At 38.9% G+C, this 20,794-nt stretch overlaps 1 protein-coding gene across 1 annotated transcript in view; it reads right to left on the bottom strand.

The window, feature by feature from the left end:
* The window catches only part of AK5 (adenylate kinase 5), a 99,373-nt gene extending 80,642 nt beyond the window's left edge, over nucleotides 1-18,731 (bottom strand). Inside the window, exons 1-5 of the mRNA XM_069789000.1 lie at nucleotides 18,246-18,731; nucleotides 16,181-16,367; nucleotides 15,022-15,189; nucleotides 8,674-8,843; nucleotides 8,453-8,566 (exon numbers count right to left, since the gene is read on the bottom strand). Coding sequence (XP_069645101.1) covers nucleotides 8,453-8,566; nucleotides 8,674-8,843; nucleotides 15,022-15,189; nucleotides 16,181-16,367; nucleotides 18,246-18,305 — 699 coding nt within the window. The 5' untranslated portion in view covers nucleotides 18,306-18,731. The remainder of the gene's footprint in view (nucleotides 1-8,452; nucleotides 8,567-8,673; nucleotides 8,844-15,021; nucleotides 15,190-16,180; nucleotides 16,368-18,245) is intronic.
* Between the last annotated feature and the right edge of the window lie 2,063 nt (nucleotides 18,732-20,794).

The raw sequence follows: 20,794 nt of genomic DNA, 5'->3' as shown, positions 1-20,794 counted from the left end.
GTTTTCATGAACCACTCTGTTTCCACTTACCTCAGCTGCACCTGCCTGCAAGACATGCTTATAAATACTTTAACTTGGAATGTAACAGGCTAGTGTGAACATATGGACATCTGGGATTATTTCTCTAAAAACATATCTAGTTCTCCTACATAAATATGAGTACAAATTGCTTTTTTCTAACAAAGGAAAAGGGTTTTTTACGACTCATTTGAAAACAAACCTATTTTTTAAACTCAGAACTAACTGTTGTTGAGTTTTAGAACTAGGGAAGAAGTTTTATTCTGAGACTCAGCTTGTACAAAAGGTGTACAGAACCAGCACAGACTGAAGAACTGGATTCCTTCATGCTGATTTCCCATAGCATGCTCATCTTGTGCTGAATGCAGAGGGTCTTATCCATGTACAGAAATGCATGTGAGGAAGGACTGTGGGGCTCAGGGGAGTGAATTTGGCTACTTACTAACTGGAACTCAGCAGAAGGGAGAATCTTTGCCTATGGGAAATGACAGGTTTCTGGTTATTCACAACCTTCTGAATTTTAAATGAGACAAACAGCATATGGCATCAACTCAGAATAAAACTGGTGGGTACATTCTCTCATTTTTTAGAATAATATTTACTAGTAAGTAAATCCTACTCTCTTTGGGTCTGAATCTCTTTCCTAAACTGGAACAAGGAGTAAATTGAAAGTAATTGCATGCAAGTCAGTGGTGTTATTGACATAAAGTAGTATTAGGTGGAAAGATGCTCTCTTCTCCCTGAGGATATTTTCTACATCTCCTCTTGTTGGTGAGAGTAGTGTAGTTTTTTGCTAGAAATTAGATGATTACACTCTCGTTATTCCTCATTAGGCAAAAGACAAAAATGCTCTGTCTCTTAATTCCTGGTATGTTCTACTAGACACTCCTGAGAAAACTTAACTGACAGCTCATGAACAATTGTCATTAATTTAACAGTGAATTTACTGTAATTGGTAAAGGTTACTAGCAAGCTAGTTTACGTCCATTGTATGGGTGCTCTCCCTTGTAATTACTGGTTTGCTTTTCATAGCTCCATCTCTGCTGGTTACTAGACTGTTTGCATATTTTTTTCTTGTTTTACAAAAGCTAAATCATGAATCGTGTTGTCAAAGAATGAATCCTGCTGATGGAATTTTTTCTGGTAACTGCTTTTGAACTGTCTTGACACTGCCCAAAAAATAAGCTTCCAGCAAATTGCCCAGACTACATAATTAGGCCCCCTAATAATCGACTGAGAGAGGCAGGTGTCTTTAGGGAGAACTGATTCAGATTTTCACCCGTGTAGGGCAGCTAGTAGACCAGAATCGCTATCTGTAAACACTAATGCTAATGCTACAAAGAAAGGTCTAAGCGGACCTCTGGTTCAGAACTGCTCAGCAGACACTTCCACCTACTCTGAATTCAGAACATCAGGTCCTCTCCTGAGTGTTAAGGACCAGCAAAGGATGAGCTCTCCTTTGGCTAGTTTGGCTAGCAGAGAAGAGCTCTTGCCCAGAAAAATAGGAAACCTGAGGTCTAGGGTCTCTTACCCAGCAGAAAATTGAACCACTGCTTGCCTTTGCCCAGAGAGTGCTCTAGCTTCCAGGAGAGCAGACAGACAACGATAAGACTATTCCACAGGCTTCCTGCTCAAGCTTGGCTTTAAGAAAGCAATGTAAAACTCACAGGGCCGAAGAGAATGAATGAGAGGAACCACAGCAATGCAGACTGCTGATGTGCTAGCCCTCCCACTCCTCATACAGATGACTGGGTACATACATCCAGTAGGGGACTGTACATGAGGCTTATCAGCTGGGAACAATGAAGTGGAGATTTGGGAAAAGGGAGATAGAAATTGAGGAGGGAATGAAATGAAGAAGACACATAGACCATGATACAGAAAAAACACCTTTACCAGAACAAAAACCTATTGCAAAGAACAGATCCTTTCCCCTTAAGAAGATTCACAGAAAGGTTTCATTCACTTTCCTAGTTGTTCTGGAGCCCACACTCTTGACCAGTGACACATCAGGTTTTCTATGAGAAGCTCTTTGCAGAGCATGAGCTTGGCAGTCAGACCGCCATAGGTCAGCTGGCCACAAATACCTATGTGAAACTTCGAAGAGACTGCAGACATCATTTCTGCTTGGAAGTTTAAGTAATGGACTTGGAGGAATAGTACTGCTGTCCGTAGCCTGTGAGGCTGTGGGCATCCCAGCATCCTATATTGTGCCATCTACATGTAGCTTGTTCTACTTTAGCACAATTAATTCCCATAATAATTTTTGTAAGATAGGTATTTGGGAGTTAAAAAGTTAAGCCAAATAGCAGCCAAGATGAACTAGTTATTCTTTGTAGGTGTAGTGCATTTATGAATATTCTTAAGGATACTTTAAACAAAGAATCAGATATAATTTACTGCCTCTGTTTATTATTTAAATTAAGATTTTACTTCTACAAATATCATCTTGTCACCCAGGCCATATAACACAAAAATATTTTTAAGATAATTTCTACAAAAATAGTCTTTCTCTTTCATCAAGGAATTAAATTATGTTCATTAATGAATATTCCTTAGTTCCTATACCTGTTCAATATTTCATTTCACTATTAACAAAACTTACAATTAATATATTTTAAGCAAACTTCACCTGTACTTACTCCATTGAAACTCACAAGGTTAATATTGGTGAAGGAATTACTGAAATCAGAAGGGAAGTTATGCATGAATGACTGAAAGCGGGGGAAAAAATACAAACCCAAACCAAAGCAGTAACTGAAATTAACTGGAAAATGCTGAAGTGAGAAATTGTTTCTCCTGGGAAGGGTAAAAACCTATTGCCATGTGAGAGATTACACAGAAAGTCAAACTGCAGTTTCTTCTTCACAAGTCATTTGAGTTCAATACACCAGTCAGAGGCATTTCATTACAGTGTTACTGGAGAGGAAGATATTTAGCATGCTGGTACTGTAGATGACTTGCTGAATTTCAAGCTGACAGGTTAATGGTAAATAAACCATTTTCTCCTTGGCATTTTCGAATGTGTGCTTGGAATCTAAACACCTTTCTACTATTTGCACTCAGCAGAGGTCATGAATACCTTAGAAATTTGTGGTTTAGGATAGCTTTACGCCTAGGCTCAAACTGAAAGGCTAAATAAATCAGTATTAAAGATGTGCTACTATGCAGAAGGATTTCAAAATTATCAGAATGCAGAAATTACAATATATTTAAAACAAATATATAAAGTGGAAGTTCTATTTGCTTTTAAGACATTAAAATTCATGTTTTCATTTTTTCTCCACAACCATGACTTCTTGGAACTTTGTTTTAAAGTGAGAGCTGAGATTCTCATAGTCACATGACTTCAGGGTTTTATTAAAAGTACCCCTATCAAAAGTATTGGCAGTATTGACTCTGCTTTCTGGAATTAAGAAATGAGAGTCAGCATTTGGCAACAATCCAAGACTTCCAATGAGAGAAGTTGTATGTCATGTATTCAGTTTTCGAAGAGAAAAATACAAGCCTTATTTCAACTCAGATAAGAAGTTCAAAGAAAACTGAGAGAAACTCAGAGAAAACTGCAGTGCTCATGGCTGTGAGTTCTCACAGGCTGCAATGAGTCTGCAATGAGTAGCTGACCATTAAGAAATGAAGCTGGTGTAAGTGACCAGAATGGCAGAGTTGCTGCTAGTTGGCAAGCACTGCTGAAAATCTGAAAATATCACTGATGACATCTTAAAGACTTCTTTCCTGCTCAAAAGATATGGATGATAGGAACAGTGATATTAACAAAACTCAGTAAAAGAGAGGGGAAAAAAGCTTTAATTCAAATGTGAAATTCCTCAGATGTGTAAAGTGCTTTTTAATCCACTTATTCCAGATTGACATTATTGCTTGGAAGCAGTGTTTGTTACTTCTGGTTTCTAGATCTGAGCAGAAAGAGGAATACTCTAAGTGCTGCAAATGATTTATTGCTTTATCTTAGGCACTTTAGTCATTGAGATGCAATGTGTTTTAATACAATTCCGCCTAGCAACACATTGAGAACTTGCTGTCCACACAAGAGCCTGGCAACATAATAAGGAAGAAATCGTCATCTTCTGCTATACCTATGTTTGGGAATGTTAGCACAAGTTGGTTTGCTTTGACTCGTTTACTAAAAATAACATTTTTTCCCAGAGAAAAGTTCAGCTTCTGGATTAGTCAAAGGGATAAAAATGTGCTGGTAGTACCAAGAGCAATTACAAGTGAAGCTCAACAAGAATTCATTATCATTGTGTATTTCTATACTACAACATGATGCAGGACAGGTACTGTAACTAGAGTTCAGACATGTGTATCAATTTGATTTTTTCACAAAATGAAGAGATTATGAAAGCTCAAATAGTGTCAAGTATCAGTAACAGCTATGTGAGCCATAAAACTGAAGGAATTATTTTAGCATAAATAATTTGTTACATTAAAGATGTCTACAAACATGGCACAGCCAGATTTTACATGCGCTTGCAAAAGAAACCAGGCATCTTAGCTGACCTCCTCCTTTTCTGCTACTAATATGGTGAACCATTTCCAATATAAATTAGTTTATCTTTACAATAACTCAGCACAGTTCTTACTGGTGAAAGCCATGTAATAATATATACAAAAAGGTTCAGTAAAAAGCATTCGGGGAACTATAGTGTTAGTGTTTGGGAGCAAGACAGATTTTATGCCCTTTGTGTCTTGCCTTTCAGTTGTTCATCACCTACTGTCCACAACACGCGCTGGTGGAGAGAAGGGAGATGATGTGGCTCAGACCAAAAACCATACAGGCTCTCTCCTGGTCCACCTTTCACTGACCACTGTGGCCAGCTCACATCTAGTCCAAGTTTTGACTTCCTGGTCCTTTATGTGACATTGGGTCCAGAAACCTTCTTGACACCACTGCATCATGCACCACAAAGAGGAATAACATATGGGTAACAAAACAATATAGACTTCTTACGATCAATGAAGACTAGACATGCTTTCCTGAACTAAAATTATGTTAGGTTTTTGTAGCCTGTTTTGCTTATAGACCTATTTTCCTCACATTTGTTCAGCCCCTGTTCCAGCCTTACCTACTCTCTCAATATCTTGTATTACTCATCTCTGTTTCCATTCAGTTTAATAACTTGTCCTTCACATTCTACTCCCACAATTTATTTTTGGTATTACTACATATATTCCTTGAGTTCATTTCTGTCTGTGTAAACAATGGCAAAGGAGAAGTCTATATAGTGGAACATGCCACTTTTAAAATGAATGCTTCTTTGCTTATTTCAAGCTTCCAATACGCATCCCAACATACACAAATGACTAAGGATAAATGAACAGTCACCCTTGTCCCTGCTACTCATTCCTCCCACTGGCATCTACTCTATATCCTATACGGCTGAAAGAACTGAGAAAGCCAGCATATTCTATTTACCCTTATACAAACTTACCATCATTATTTTAATTTACATCATAAAATCCAAAAGTGTTCTAGCTGCTTTATGGAACAAATAATAATATAAAGTCACTGTTCGAAAGCACACAATTGTATTTTAGAACCCTTGTAATCAAAACAATTAACAGCTGCAAAGGGATGATGAATGAGGGAGAATTATTAAATAAATAGTAACTCCTACTTCATGCATTTTTTGGCAGTTTCCCTAAATGTAACCTTTAAAATGGCTTGTGACATACAATCTTTTCTACTGTTTCAGGTACATAAGCATTAAAGGGACCATCTGAAAGAATAAGTATTCACCCATGACAAAATTAATGATAACAATAAGAATTAATTCTTTATTCAGAACTTTTTATCAACAGATCTGTGTTCTACAGAGGATGTCTTTGTAAGAAAAAGACATATGTATTACAGAATAATGTGATTTGACTATTTGCATTTTGTGGGATTTCACCATTTCCTTCAGAAGGATATTCCATTGCTTTATAGATCTTCTAACTATAAAGTGTCTTACTATTTAATCAAAACTTTCTTTGCTGAAATTTCAACTAATCATTTCTCATCTTGTCACTTTTGGCTGATGAGAACAATTCTGTTTTGTCCTTCTACACACTGCTAGCAAGAAAGCTATAACATTTCTAAGCTGTGGAAAACACCCATAGCATCTTTAATAGCAGACCTACACAAATTATCACAGCAGTTAATTACTGAATTCTCCACAACTCAGTTGCACTTCCCATTGAGGGATCTCTGAGTGACTTAAAAATGTTAGCACGTTTAATGTAAATAACCTGACATGCCATGGATTACTGTCAGTCTCATCCTGTGAAAGAAGATGGGTGCCACATCTGCTGATAGTCCCCCTTCCTTACCACAAGACCTTCCTACTTATGTGTGTAGCATTATGGCTTACTAAACAGAGAATTTTAAAGAAACAACAAACATATTTTATTTCTTTAAAATATAAATCCGGGATAAAACACTGAATATATCTCACTGGATTAAACAGATGTTGAAATATATATGTCCATTGTACATTTATTTCCGTGGCCTTAGATATGGTCTTATAAGAGGTCAACTGTGAAGAAAGGTGAAAAAGGGGGAGCCTAAACAGACCAAATTTTCTTTCCTATGCTCCTATAAAAGCTCTATGATTCCTTCTTTCCTTTCCCATATTTATTTTAGAACAGATAAGATTGAAGGGAGGCCCTACGTGAAGTGCTCTGGGATTTTTTCAGAGACTCAGATGGTCATCTATCTTTCAGGCAGAATCAGGCCTTGAGGAGTATGATATAGCAAATCCCATCAGACTGGAAATGAAGGAATTCTCTGAGAATATAGTCAGGACTAAAATGACTAAATCCATCCTCGCTTTTCTCTAAAAAAAAAATAAAAAATACCAATCTACAGCATCCTTGAAGCAAGAGCACATACTCAAAAGGAGCCAGTTAGTCAACAAGAACTAACCAGGCTGGCAGAGGGGAATATTTCAGGTTAAGTGAGGAAACACTGTGAAAGCGTATTAGAATGGTGCAAAGGGAGGGTTCAAACATATCTGAAATATAGTGTCCATCTTTCTCCCCTTCTACCGCTCAGTACTGCCTGAGCTTTTTCTATTACCTCCTGGACTCCACTTCTTAGTGGTATTACTAATGGACCCTATGATAGGTACTCAAGTGTTGGTTAACTGGTTTTCCTTTCTAGAAGGAGAATCTGACCCTAGGATAACTCAAAGCACTTAATTTAACTCCTATGAGTTCTTCCAGATTCACAACCGCCATTCTTTCATCAAACACATCAGCACAAAATTATAGCACCATGAAATGCACTTAAGTCACACTATCACATAATATACTGGACAAAAAAAATAAGGCAAGGAAACGACCATTAAGCCTAAATTTCTGCTGTTTCATTTATAAAATAGTCAATCTTCTCTTTTGCTAATTACAAGGAGATAGAGCTGGCAGTCATTGGCTATTTTCTGTAATAAACTATTTTGTCTGTTTTCTTTAATTTCCTCAATTCAGTCTTCTAAATTTTGCCCGGAATAATACCTTATAAAAGCACACTAATGAAATGCCTCATTAGCTGCTTTCTTTTGTTACTTCTGTCTTGGCAATGCCACTTAGAATTCAAAGTACAGAAACGGTAGTACACCAGCAATTGTGAAGGACTTTGAAACACTCTGCATGAAGGGTGCTCTAAAAATTCAGCACTGAAACTGCAACCTTTACTTGTGACCATAACTGTTATGTTAACAGCGCTTGATCACAAAATGACATAAACTGTTTGTTTTTCCACTGAATTTAAGTATTTTTAGATTAGTTTAAAATAAACACATGAAAACAACATGTGAATAGAACTTGGGAATACAGTTTTAGCTGACTAAACCTTAGAATTGTAGTTTAGAATAACCAAAATATCTAAATTTCTAAAAAAAAAGCATAATTTCTGGTTTACAAAAACTTGCAAAACATGGGCAGTTTTAACCCTTATTTTATTCTAGTCTTTTCAATGCACTGTAATAAACTTGAGATTAAAAGTGCTGTGAAGATACACATTGATTTAAGTATGTTTCTCTTACTGTAGATTAAATCGAACAAATAGATATGGAAATATAATGTCTTCCCCCTTTCTAAATCACTAAGATACAAACAATATTAATTGTTAGAATTGATGTTATTTTCTTCTTCATCTTGAGAGGGTTTTCATTAGAGAGACAAGAGGCTTGGATTATTGGTTATATTACCACATTGCCTTTTTACATAATATTCCGTCTTCAGACAGGATGTAATATAACGTAAACCAAAAGAATAACCTTTTATCAATCTGTAATTACATACTTGCAAAGATTTAAAGAGCAATGCTCAGTTAGAAATAACATCTAGTCTTTCTTGGAATCTGATTGATGATTTCAAGAAGCTTAACTGTTGTAGAGATATGTAAGTTATTTTAAGAATAAAAACAATCTCTTACTTGGTCCTCAAAGGAGATCGCCTGGGCAACATCTCTGGGAAATCCATCAATCACTATACCCTCTTCATCAGGGATCTGCATTAATCTCTGCTTTATCTCAGTTATGGTTGTTTCCTTTCACAGAGAAAAGAAGTTATTTAATATTGTAAAGGAGCTTTTCTTGATGATGCACTTAAATACAGCATGTACAAAAGTAAACATTAACACAGGATACGCTGTACCTGAGGGGCCAGTTCTCCAGTAGTAATTATTTTAGCAATTAGACTCCATTTTCTATTGCTGCTTGTGCTGTGGATCTTCTTCCTCAACAATTCACCAACTGATATGTAGTTAAATCCATAACGTTCTGCTATTTTCAAACTCTGTGTTCCTTTACCACTTCCTGGGCCACCTATTGGTAATTATAAGCAAACCATTAAATTAACCTTTGATCTGAAGTACCCAATCACATGTGAAATCTTTGCTATGGGCACCAATTTTCCAACCATTATTACAGCAAATCTTGTAGTTGCTTGACTTGTTACCAGCCATTAGAAATGGTTCTCATCTACCTGATCATAAAGGTAACAGTTCGTAAAATGAAGTAAAAAAAGAAAACAAAACCAAAAAACTACTTGTGAATTAAAAATAAACACAGTCTTTCAGGCTTGACCTCATTTTAAAGCTGTTCCTGGAAAGGAATTTTTCTTTATTTGTAATAGAGGAACAGACAAATGAACTGGTCCCTTCCTGAACTCTGTGAATCCAAAGATAGAGCCAGATAGTCTGAAGCGTATTCATGTTAGAAAGAATCGTACTTGGTTAAATAAGCCAATTAAATCAATGGACTAGTCATGAAATGGAACTAATAAAATCTGCTCCTAAACATGCTTGCATGAGTTTCTGAGGTTTTCTAATTTTAAAAGACAGAAAAATATTAAATAATCAGCTGAGATGTTTCCATAGTGATTTGGTACAAGGACTTTTATTGAACCACGCATACTTCTGGTATTGATGCTTGAAGCATCTGATAGAAATGCAATTTGTTAGGTTCAGCTTGCTAGACAACTTAAAAAATAAAGAGACCCTTCAATATAGCAGGCAGTATACATATCAAAATCACAGAAAACAGTTACATTAAATAGCAGGGAATGCTGAAGTGAAGGTCAGCTGGACAGCAGAAGCAAGAATGCATGTAAAAAAAAATCAGACTATGTCTGAACTAAAAGGAGACTTTATGATGTGAAGAACAGAGAAACTGGAATCCAGTAGGTAAAAATAGGGAATTGTTTTGTTAAAAATAAATGTTTATATAGAGAAAAGTGTATGTTACTGAATAGCATAACAAAGCAAAACCAAAACAAGTGGGTTTATATTAATTCCCAACACTAAGTAGCTATATTTTGGTGTATTGTGTATGAGAACACTGAATTTTATTTCAACAGACAAAAAATTAAGATTTGTTAAAAATATATGTTTTCTATGAACTTTAAAAAATACAGTAATGCAATGAAAGTAAATATGAATACAATGAGCTGCTTCTTAGCAATTGTCTAACTCTTTCTTATATTACCATATTATTATTCTTATATTACCGTATTATTATTCTTATATTACCGTATTATTCTCATAAATAGCTTTTAGGCATTTATATAATTAATACATATTTGACTGCAGGATAAGCTTTGCAGTATTTCTTCATCTATGGCTATGACACGCTCTGTGTAACCAGGTTCAAACCTGTGCCCCAATACTGCATGTCAGAGAGATTTCAGTGTCACCAGTAGTCACTAGGAACTCTTCTGTACCCCTGACGCTGTGATAGTAACTCTCCACCTGGCCTTTGTAACTCAGATAGGGACACATTTGAAGAGAATGCACAGGGAAGCTTGCATATTGTTAAGGAGTTCCCATACCCTACCCACAGTTTAGTTATACCCTTGGGAAAAAAAAAAAAGGGTTAAATCATTATCCAATTAGTTTAAATTATGCTTAAATCAAGCCAGGTTAAGACAAATGCAAATACAAGCATTTATCTGTAACGTCCAACTAGTCAATACAGCTACAGGTGTTCATAGAACATACAAGCAAAGAAATGAAAGAAAAACTGTGTCTTATCTCAGTACAGTAAGGTTACAACTGAAAAATATTTTCCCATCATTCAGTTCACTTGCTGTTTCTCTCCCAAAAAGGCACATGCTTTCTCTCTATCTTTTGGCAGATTATGTTAGATTTTACAGCTATTCCTCCATTTCAGTTCTTCTAGGTGATCTAGATGGACTTAGTTTTTTCAGCTTGAACTCCTTCTTTCATAGACAGTTTAGCTATCCTCTTTGTTAGAATAAAGGATGTTTCCCTTTTGTAGATACGCAAGCATCTGATATACTAGGAATCATCTCCTCCACTAAAATGGCTACAAAGCAATTCTGCTTCGGCTCTCCCCACTCCCTTTGATGGCACGCTCAGCCTTCCCCCATGACAAATGCATTTCACCAAACCTGATGTTGTGTTTGACTCCTGTATCAAAAACGTACCTGATACTAATGTTCAAACAAAACAGTTTACAGTTTATTACAGGCTCTTGGTATTACTGGAATGATAGTAGGCTTGGAGTAACTGATTCCCAGTGTCTTTTCTCTTACGCAGACAAAAACAACAGCACAAAGAAGTGCAGCTAATTGTTCGATGATTGCTGCCAGTTTGTATGGAGCAGATTTTGCCAGGTGAATGGATTACTACTCATTACTGGGACGTCGGTTCGCTCTGTGTAAAGATTTCCATAAGCAACCCTCTCTCTATATATAAAGCCATATACTGCAATCTAATGAGCATAACATAAACAATGTATCTTATATATGTGTGTGTTTATACATACGTGTAACATTTATTACTATGAATTATGTGGTTTATTTACTGGCAATAACCCTAGCTACTGGAAAAAAGGGGCGGTAGGTTGTGACTATGCTTTGGAGCAAAGGGTTTATAAAACATACTGGAGCCAATGCTGTGCTTAATTCCTGCATATAGAAAACTTCAAAGGAAGGAAATTCAGTTTATTTCCCTGGAGACTCAAGACGAGTTTGAAACAGACTATGTTGCACCCCAGAAACAATAAAGATGCAAAACATATATAAGTAACATGTAGAAAATTAGAAACAGAAAATTTAAGAAGGAAAATAGTATCCGCATTCCAGCAGAGATACAAAAGATGCCAGAAAAACAGAACTGCTACTTGAAAAAACATCAGTCTTTGTAAAACCGTAAAATAACTGAAAAAAACTTTTTGAAACTAAGTAGGTGATAGACTTTACACTCCTGTTAGGAGTGCCATTAAAGAGAATCAGAAAAAAAATGTGTAGTTTGGCACTTCTTCCAATTTGAATCGCAAGCAGAAAAAAACTAATAAAGTCTTTGCTTTCATGTTCATAAACTTCTCATACATTTTGTTTTTCTCAGTCCAAAAATACCCCTTTATAGCAAGCCGGGATTATCCATTTACAATCTGAGGGGAAACATTCAGGTAATAAAATAAGAGAAAAGTGACAGGACAAAATTACTTCCCACAGCAAATTGTTATAATTTATTGAACTATGTATCCATTCCTGACTCTTTGATAAATCATACTGACAAACTGTTCAGAAGAAAGGAAAATCAAATCATTTTTGATTTTCATTCTTTTCACTTATTCTGAGATTATACATTATTCAAGAAAAGCTTGATTATCTTACATATTTCTTAGAAGATGTCTAGACTAAGGAACATTTGTTGCATCTAAAATTATAATTGCTAACTGGTTTCAAGTGAAGATTTGTATGCCCCAAAAAGTTTTCCTAAAACAGTTGTTTTAATCTAGTTTTGTCAATGGAAGTTAAAAATTTCAATTTTGCTTATATTGTTGCAGATTCAAAATAAATTAATGTAATAATAAGATTTCTGAAAAGACTTATGATTTTAAGATCTAGCTGTGGACTGGATTTAACAAATCAACAGGCCAGCTGCCTGCTGACAGCACTATCTTTGATCTATCCTTTAAACTTCGATTATAAAAGGAAAACATACTCTTTTAATATTAACTAATATTTTTAATCAAGCGCAGTTTAAAAACATACTGAACTATGGGGCTAATGACACCAGATAATTCATTTGTTAAGATCTTTGTATTCAGGCTGTATCAGTAGTAAAAATGTGTTTGTCAAAATACGTTAGGAAGCACATTTTTAAACACAATTTAGTTTCCTAGTGTTATAATGCCTTAGAAACTTAATTTTCCAGTGATTCATGCGTGTGCCATCCTGGCTGGTTCCATCTGATTTTTCTAAAATCCAGTCACATACTCGCTTTGCAGCTTTATAGCTTTACATTTCACCAGAAGACTTTTCTGCAAACACAGGAAAAGAACAAAACCCCCACCTTTATTAGTGAGTTCTCTTTTGCCTTGCAGCTGCCTGGTTCATTATAAGGGTGATAGATTTCATAAAGCAAAGAAGTTGTAAAAACCTTTATGGAAGCATTAAAAAGATCTTGGGCTTCTGCATTATTAAAGAAAAGTTCACCTAATACGTGGAGCAGAAGACAGGTCTTTAACTTCTGTTCATTTCAGTCCCCAACAATGAATGGGACCAGTACCATCTGAGCTTGGCAGAATGGTTAGTTATCACTAGTTAGACATAAACACCTTGCTTAACTGAAGTTCTCACCAGCATTTTATGCAAAATGAAAAATATGCAACGTATTTTTGTGTATAATATTTGTATCTTGAAATTAATAGTACATTTTTTTCATTTTGTCTCTTTCATTCAGTATATTAGTTATTCTTTTGTTCTTTCCAGTGTGTGTTTTTATGTGCTTTCTCAACAGAAAGTTGAATTTGGGAGAAATTTTTGTGATACTATACAAAATTGGTCAATAGCTGCTAAGCTACATATAGTATTGTGTTTCTATCAGACCACACTATAATAGATAGATTCAGAGAAACTCAGTTGGAAATTAACCCTAAATAGCCTTTGTAGAATGTTTACAATGTTTCCTATATCTATGGGAGAAAAGAATAGCTCTGTAAAATCCCATGTCTGTTCACTGGATGCTGGCATTCAAAGATTTCACTTCAAATACCCCTGCACTCAGTTCCAGAGGTGAAAGGCAACCTCTCTTTATCTCACCTAGATCAAACCTTCATTCATCACTCTACTGCAACAGAGCTACATGGATTTCAATGCATTAAGAGCCTTCTGTGGTCACTGAAAAGGAGCCAGTTTTTCTCCTTTATGAAAAGGAAGGCTAGCTAATTAATGAAGATGAAAGAAAGGCATGTGTTATTTCTCCATCTAATGCAAGCTTCACAGTTCAACAGTGCATGGAGAAATCTGCATGTTGAGATTTGTAATTCTGAAACAAAAGATTAAGAAAATTCAAATGCCTAAGCAATTCTTTCAGCATATCACAAATATCTAAAAAAATGCCTGTTTTTCTATTTTCAGTATATTCCAATATCACATTTCCGAGAACTGCTGGATGCAGGGCCTAGAGGACGTGCCGTTCTTAGGGATCCCACTCTGTAATACAGAGAGGACACTTCTCTTCTCTTCTACTATACTACATACTATTCTCTGTTATGGAAGCAATATCTCTCTTTAATATGAATAAGGCATTATAGACTAAAAATGTGATTCTCCATCACCTGGAACCTGTGCTGTAACTATTTAAACAGTCCAAAGAATCAGAGAATTAGGCCTGGCAGTAAAATTTCGAAAGACAACCATCCCAGATGACACGGAAACTAACTCAAAGAACTTAAATACAGAAATAGAATAAAATGCTGATCTAGATTTAAACTGTAGCTATTTCTTCATAAACGGTATGCTTGTCTGAGGCTAGAAAGTATGAGTTGCTTAGAAAGGACACTAAACAGCACACAAGAGAGAACTTGGGGAGAAAGCACAATTAACTAATGCTAACTGATCACTCACTCTCCCTGGCGTTGGCACAGGATTCATTCGCCAAATAGATCTAGGGATTAATTTATCAATGCAATGGACTAGTAACCACGTACGCTCACTCCAGCTGGACATACCAATCAGTTTTCAAGGTTCTAAATATAGAGGACAACAGTTCCCTATCACCTTTTTGAGCTGGCTTATCCAATATTTTTAAATAACCTTTTTTGTGAGCAGCTTTGAGTACTTCTACGATAGTGTTTTAGTTCAGATCCAGAGCACACTTTGGAAGAGCACTTTGGTTCACATGGTGGAGCTGTCTTGAAATGCACGAACTGGGTTTTTTTTAGATTAAATCGAACTGGCAGATGTGCTCCATAAGCAAACCATAAGCTCTCCAGCTGCTAGCAGGCATCCAGTCTACAGAACATGGCCACGTGTGCTCACTGTAACCCCTAAAATGCTTACAGTTGGGATGCTATATCTTCAGCACTAACAATTTCACTTTCTGATACACTCTAATTGGGCTGCACCACTTGCTACAGCAGATGGAAAAATTGTATTTAAATACATATAGGCATTCAAGGTATTTGCAGAACAAATAAAAAGGCAAAGTAACAAAGATAAAATCTTGTCAAAATGACTCTGCTTTCATACCTATGACAAGGATAATTTTTGGTCGAGGTCTTGCAGGATCAAATACGTCATACTCCTCAATTAGCTCAGCAGTTTCAGAGAGGTCAGTGTCACTTTCTATTGAAAACTGTTGGATTGGAGGGAGTCGGTCATACCGTCGGTAGGGGAAGTTAGAATTATCAGGCATCACTGTAAAATAGTAAGATAAACTGGGAATTGTGGAAATACACAGAAAACTCAAAATCTATTGTGTACACAGATTTAAATAAGTATAATAAATAAATATAAAGTATAAATATCTCCTAATTTTACAATGTGCTTGCTGTTAGTATATTAAATATTCCTTGCTTCTATTTAGCTGATTTATTAAATTGGAACCACTAGGAGCCAGTTTTCTTTGGTGTTTTTTTACAAGCACGTCAGCTTTTCTGTGAAAATCTGCCCATAGCACCCAGAGTTCAGCAGTGGCCTCTCACCAGAAAAGCCTTGTATTGCGCAGATAACCTGTGCTACTAAACAGAACTCTTGGTGATACATGTTGTACACAGCGATAGAGATAGTATTCTTGCTAATTAGTTTAATGAAATGCTGGATGGCAAGGAAGAATAACTATGGCAACTGAAAGATGAGCTAATTACTCTTTGTTAGCATTACAAATAAAATAATTACAGGTATTGGTATGACATTTGCTTAGATTTTATAAGATGCACCTTTTTCTAAGAGTTTATAATTTACACTGTATTTAGTAAATGAGCATATAGCTCCAATATAAACTAGAAAAACAACCTAGTGTAACTGCATTGAAGTTAGTATGTACGTCACCCATAAGGACCAACTAAAAATATAAGCCAACTGCACTGAGTCAACTTTGCCCCTGTCTTTGCAAATGTTTTAGGTAAGATAGGAGAAACCTCTCCACTAATGTGTTAAACATTTACACACCAAACATCCATCATTAGGCTGCAAAATGATCACAATTTCTCCTCCTGCATAGCATCCGTTATGGGAGAAGAAAAACAAATGCCAAAACACAAGGAAACAGAATCCTTGAGTCCTTTGCCTAAGGAAAAGTAGAATGAGACATGATCTGCTATAGAAGTACATACAAAATAATTCAGTAGTGGATGTAAAACCACCCACAGTACAAGAAATATAATCATTTTTATACTTAATACATTACCATTCCTGAAAAAAGACCTCCTGGATTGTCCTCCATTGAGTGGAGGCAGGGTCTTCTTTTCTGGGCTGACAAAAGTGTCCCATTTCACTTTTTCTGACCCTCCAAGCTCTTTCACCTTCTGCAAACAGCTTTCCAGATATTCAACTGGGTCATCGGGTTTGTAACACATTAATCCATTCAACAAACTCTGCAATGTAAGATCAGAAATACACGCTATAATGATAGATGTCAGGAAGAAACAAGCACTTTTATGTTGAATTTTACTTTACACAGAGAAACCCCATATTCCTTGTATATTCAGACTACCCATTTCAAGCCAATGCGTGAGAGTGAGGCCTGCAAAAATTGTACAATTGTGGTTTGCCAATGTCACAAAAATGATTCAGAACAAGAAGCTCGTGGCTATGTCTTTATATTTGTCTGTTTGCACAGTAATAAAACCTGAAAATAGTAAAAAAGTTCCCTACATTTTTCTTAGAACGACTACTGGCACATATATGCAGAGCAATGCACAACCTAGGTAGCCCCCAAAGTTACATATTCTGCATAGCCTATTAGATCACTAAAACGTATCTTTTCCTTAAAGACCAGTGCACCCACAAGTATCTTATCCATATTCTTGCGTCAACGCTTACACAAATAATGAAAAAAAGACTTTTAACAATCACAAGAAATACTCAAATACTGTCTTGATCAGTATTGGGAAAAAAAACCCAAACCCAAAGTTCATAGGTGCTTCCAGATTTAATTGGCCAAAAATTCCCAGCCATTAGAAAACCCCTGCCTACAGTACTAATTCTGTTCCCATCGCACCTATGAGCATTATGGGGAGTGTGGAAGAAGGAAAGTCAGGCTCTCCTCTGATGCATGGTAATTGATTTTCCTTGACAAAGTGATACGTAAGTCACCATCTCACCTCTCCGCAAGACAACTGCATCCAACCTTCTCTTTAACAGTAAATGTCTTCCAGGATTATTTCTGTTCCTTTGTGCTTCTCCTAATTTTTGTGCAAATAAACTTGAGGGTCACAGTTGGTGTTGGTAATAAAAATGAATAGCTCCAATTCAGGATTTGCTCAGTTATTTGTTATCTACAGTTCATACAGTAATTGTTACTTACACACATTTGAATTTATAAAATAGGCTGTAATTTCTATGCATCTATGCCCTTATTATACTACTTAACCAATCACAGCAATTAGCCATATATTTTTGTAGAAGATATGCACCATTTTTTAAAAATTGCTGGCTCAAGCTTTGAGTCTCTACAGAAAAACAGTTTTGTCTGCATCTCTTGTTAAACCATTCACATTCTAAACGTGTTAGTAAAACGTTAGCATGGTCTCTGTCCTGTAATTTTCAAATACATAAAAAAAGGTCTAGCTTGAGGACAGAGCAGGGGAAATACCTACGCGTCTCTGTGTGTGTGCGTTTTATATAGATGGCAGGATGTCTGTCTGATTCGGGCGGAAAAAAAAAAAAATCCCCACTGCACCGAGAAGTAATTATCGACCATTAGCGGCAGGTAACTTGGGAGGAAGCTAAACAAAACCTCACTGAACAGTTGTGGGTTTTCTTCTTCTCCCAGACCGACGAAAACCCGGAGAAAACCCGAAGGACACCCCCCGCCTGAATTCCTCGGCAGCGCGGCCCCGGGGGGTCCTCCGCCCTGCGGACGCCCAAGTTCGCTCCCTCCCCAGGCGGCTGAAGGAGGGCAGGCGCGGCCGCCCGGCCGCCCGCGGAGCCTGGCGGCAGTCGGGCAGCGGGCAGCCGCTCCCCCGCCGGCTCCGCGGCCGGCAGCCCCCACCCCGGCCCGCGGGGCGCCGCCGGGCGGCCCCGGGCGCCGCGATGGCCCGGCAGCGCCCCCCGGCGCGGGGCGGGGGCCAGCCCTCCGCGGCGCGGCTCCCCGCGCAAGGTAGGCGCGCCGCAGCCTCCGGCCGCGCCGTCCTTCCAGCCACCTTCGGCCCGCTGCGGGGTCCCAGCGCGGAGCACCCCCGCGACGGGGCGAAAACGCTCCTCTCCACACCCCCCCCCCCCGCACCCCCGCCCCGCTCCGCCTCGCCTACCTCGAAGAGCTGCGGGATCTCCCTGCGGGCCAGATACTCCTTCGCCTCGCCGGCGCTCATACCGCCAGCCGGGGACGGGGGCGCGGGTGGGCAGCGCCGAGCCCCGCGCACGGCACGGCGTGGCGCGGCGCGGCGCGGCGGTGCAATGCGGGAGCCTCGGCGAGGCTTCCGCGGGCGGGCGAGCCGGGGCGGGGGGGAGGAGGGAGGCAGCCTGCCCGCCTCCCCGTCCCCGCCGCACGGAGGGAGCGAGAGCACGTTTTCCCCCGGCGGGGAGGAAGAGCGTGCGCTGGCTGCCGGGGAAGTTTCGGGGGTGCCTGCGGTGAGGCACCCGAGCGGAGGCGGCGAGGGGCTGTGCCTGGCTGCCAGCCGCGGGCAGGGTGCCCCGGGAGAGATCGGACCCGGCTCCCCGGGAGGCACCGTCTGCTCCTGCCGTCCTCAGGCGCGCCCCGCACGCTGGGAGGGCTGTGGCAGCCACTGCGGGGAGGGCTGTGCACGGGGGTAGCGCAGAGGTAGCGGAGGCTTCCCGGTATACCGGGCTCTCTGCCCTTGGCATCGGGTTTGGGCGTTTTGAAGAGCGAGGCGTTTCGTACGCTTCGGGCTGGTAAAAGGCCACGAACTAGGATCGCTCGTGAGCATCTGTGATCTGTGGTGGTCAGGTCGCAGGAGGAGACCTGAAGACGTCTCTGGTCCAGCCTCCTGCTCAGAGCAAGGGCAGCTCTTGAGGTCAAACCGGGTCGCTCAGGGCTTTATCTAGTCTCATCTTGCAAAACCACCGAGGATGGAGACTGCGTAGCCTCTCGGGCAACCTGTGCTTGGCTGGCCTCGTGGTGAAAAAGGGGTTTCTATTCAGTTAGCACCTCCCTTGTCTCAATTTGTCTCTTGCCCACCATTGCACCATTGTGAAGAGCCTGGCTCCATCTTCATGGTAACCTCCTCGCAAGCACTGGAGAGCTGCTCTTATGTTCCCTCTGAGCCTGCCGCAGGCTGAACATGCCCAGTTCGCTCAACCTTTCCCCAAGGGCAAGTGCTCTCATCCCTGACCACCTTCGGGGCTGTCCATTCAGCTCACATATGGTTACGAACATCCCTCTTTTACTTGGGAACCCCAAACAGGATGCATCGTTCTGGATGTGCTCTGAGGTGTGCGAGGTAGGGATTAGCTTCTGTGACGTTCTGTAGCATACTGGAAGTCAGAGTAGATTATTTCAGTTGCTTAATTGTCCTATATCAAGTCCGATGTTCCAATTAGATTTTAATTTTGTTGATGATCTTTTCTAACACAACATCCATGTAGTTTCACGCCCTAACAGAAATAGGTTGCAGAAGTGCAAGGTTACAAACAACAGTGAGCAACTGCTTTCTGTATCTCAGTATTTCTCAGACACAGGATAGGTCTTCTCAGGAGTCTTTTAAGAAACTTCTCCCCCTTGTGTGTGATTCGTGGATCAGAATCAGTTTGACAAGGTTCTCCCTCTCAGCTGCAGCCATGTTCTTTGTTCTGCTCTTTCTGTAGTTAAACTGCCCTCTTTTTCCTCTCCCTGCCTCCAGCTTTTTATGTAGACACTTTCCTTTCTCCTGGAGAGGCTTCCAGTCCTTGTTCATTCCCAAAACTGCTAAATGCTGCCCCAGGGGCAGTCCCATGATCTTCTGACAAACTGGACTGGAAAGTTTTCAAAGTCATCCGGTTACTCCCAGCAGCTTCCATGTAAGGGCAGCCACTAATGTCCATTTGCAGCAGTTGACTGATGGATGGCCTATTCTCCACTTCAGCTGAAGTATCTCTGGGAAGAAGTTTGGATTAGACAGTTCAAAATCCTTTCCAGCTCCATTTTCTATGAATCCAGTAGTGTCCACTTAGGGAAGCTGCAGTAATGTCACTGAATTGGCACTTCTCGTGTTTAAGGAAGATGTTAGTCTTTGCTGGAGAGTTTAATCAGCATTCATCTGCAGTCTTTCTCATCCTCCCCTGAACTCTGGATGTGACTTTAACCCTACTTTCTCTTGCTAAGATTTTAATACATCTAAATGTAAATTCATTGAAAAGCACAGTATCTTAATTTTGATTGAGTAAAAAGTAGAGTAGGCTCCAATGTCCTGATCAAAAGATAGGAGATATAATTGCTTTTAAAAGACCTTAAATGAAGCTTGACAAGAGGAAGACTGAATTAAATTAAATAGATATTTTCTTAAAATAAGATCTTTCCTAAGGAGGGCAAATGGAAGATGCCATTCTATTTAGGAAGGAACAGCTGTGCTTTTGGCATTTTGTGGTTTTAATTTTATTGGTTTTTTTAGTTTGTATAAAAAAAATTCAGCTGTATTGTCATAGTCTCAGACAAATCCATTTATAGGCTTTCAGCATATATATTGTTATATATTCAACGTTTCTGGGTAAATCAGTAATTCATCCAATGTCCTGGATTGATAGAGAAAAATATTTCCTTTCATATGCTTGCCATGGCATCTTCCTCAGGAATGTGAAAAATTTTTGTGTAAAGTCTTGTCTGGGATGTTTGGTTTTTACTGTAGGCTCCCAGGCATTTTGCTTA

This window comes from Haliaeetus albicilla, chromosome 8 (assembly GCF_947461875.1).
Source record: "Haliaeetus albicilla chromosome 8, bHalAlb1.1, whole genome shotgun sequence".
NCBI lineage: Eukaryota > Metazoa > Chordata > Aves > Accipitriformes > Accipitridae > Haliaeetus > Haliaeetus albicilla.
This window is presented reverse-complemented; position numbering and strand designations above follow the sequence as displayed.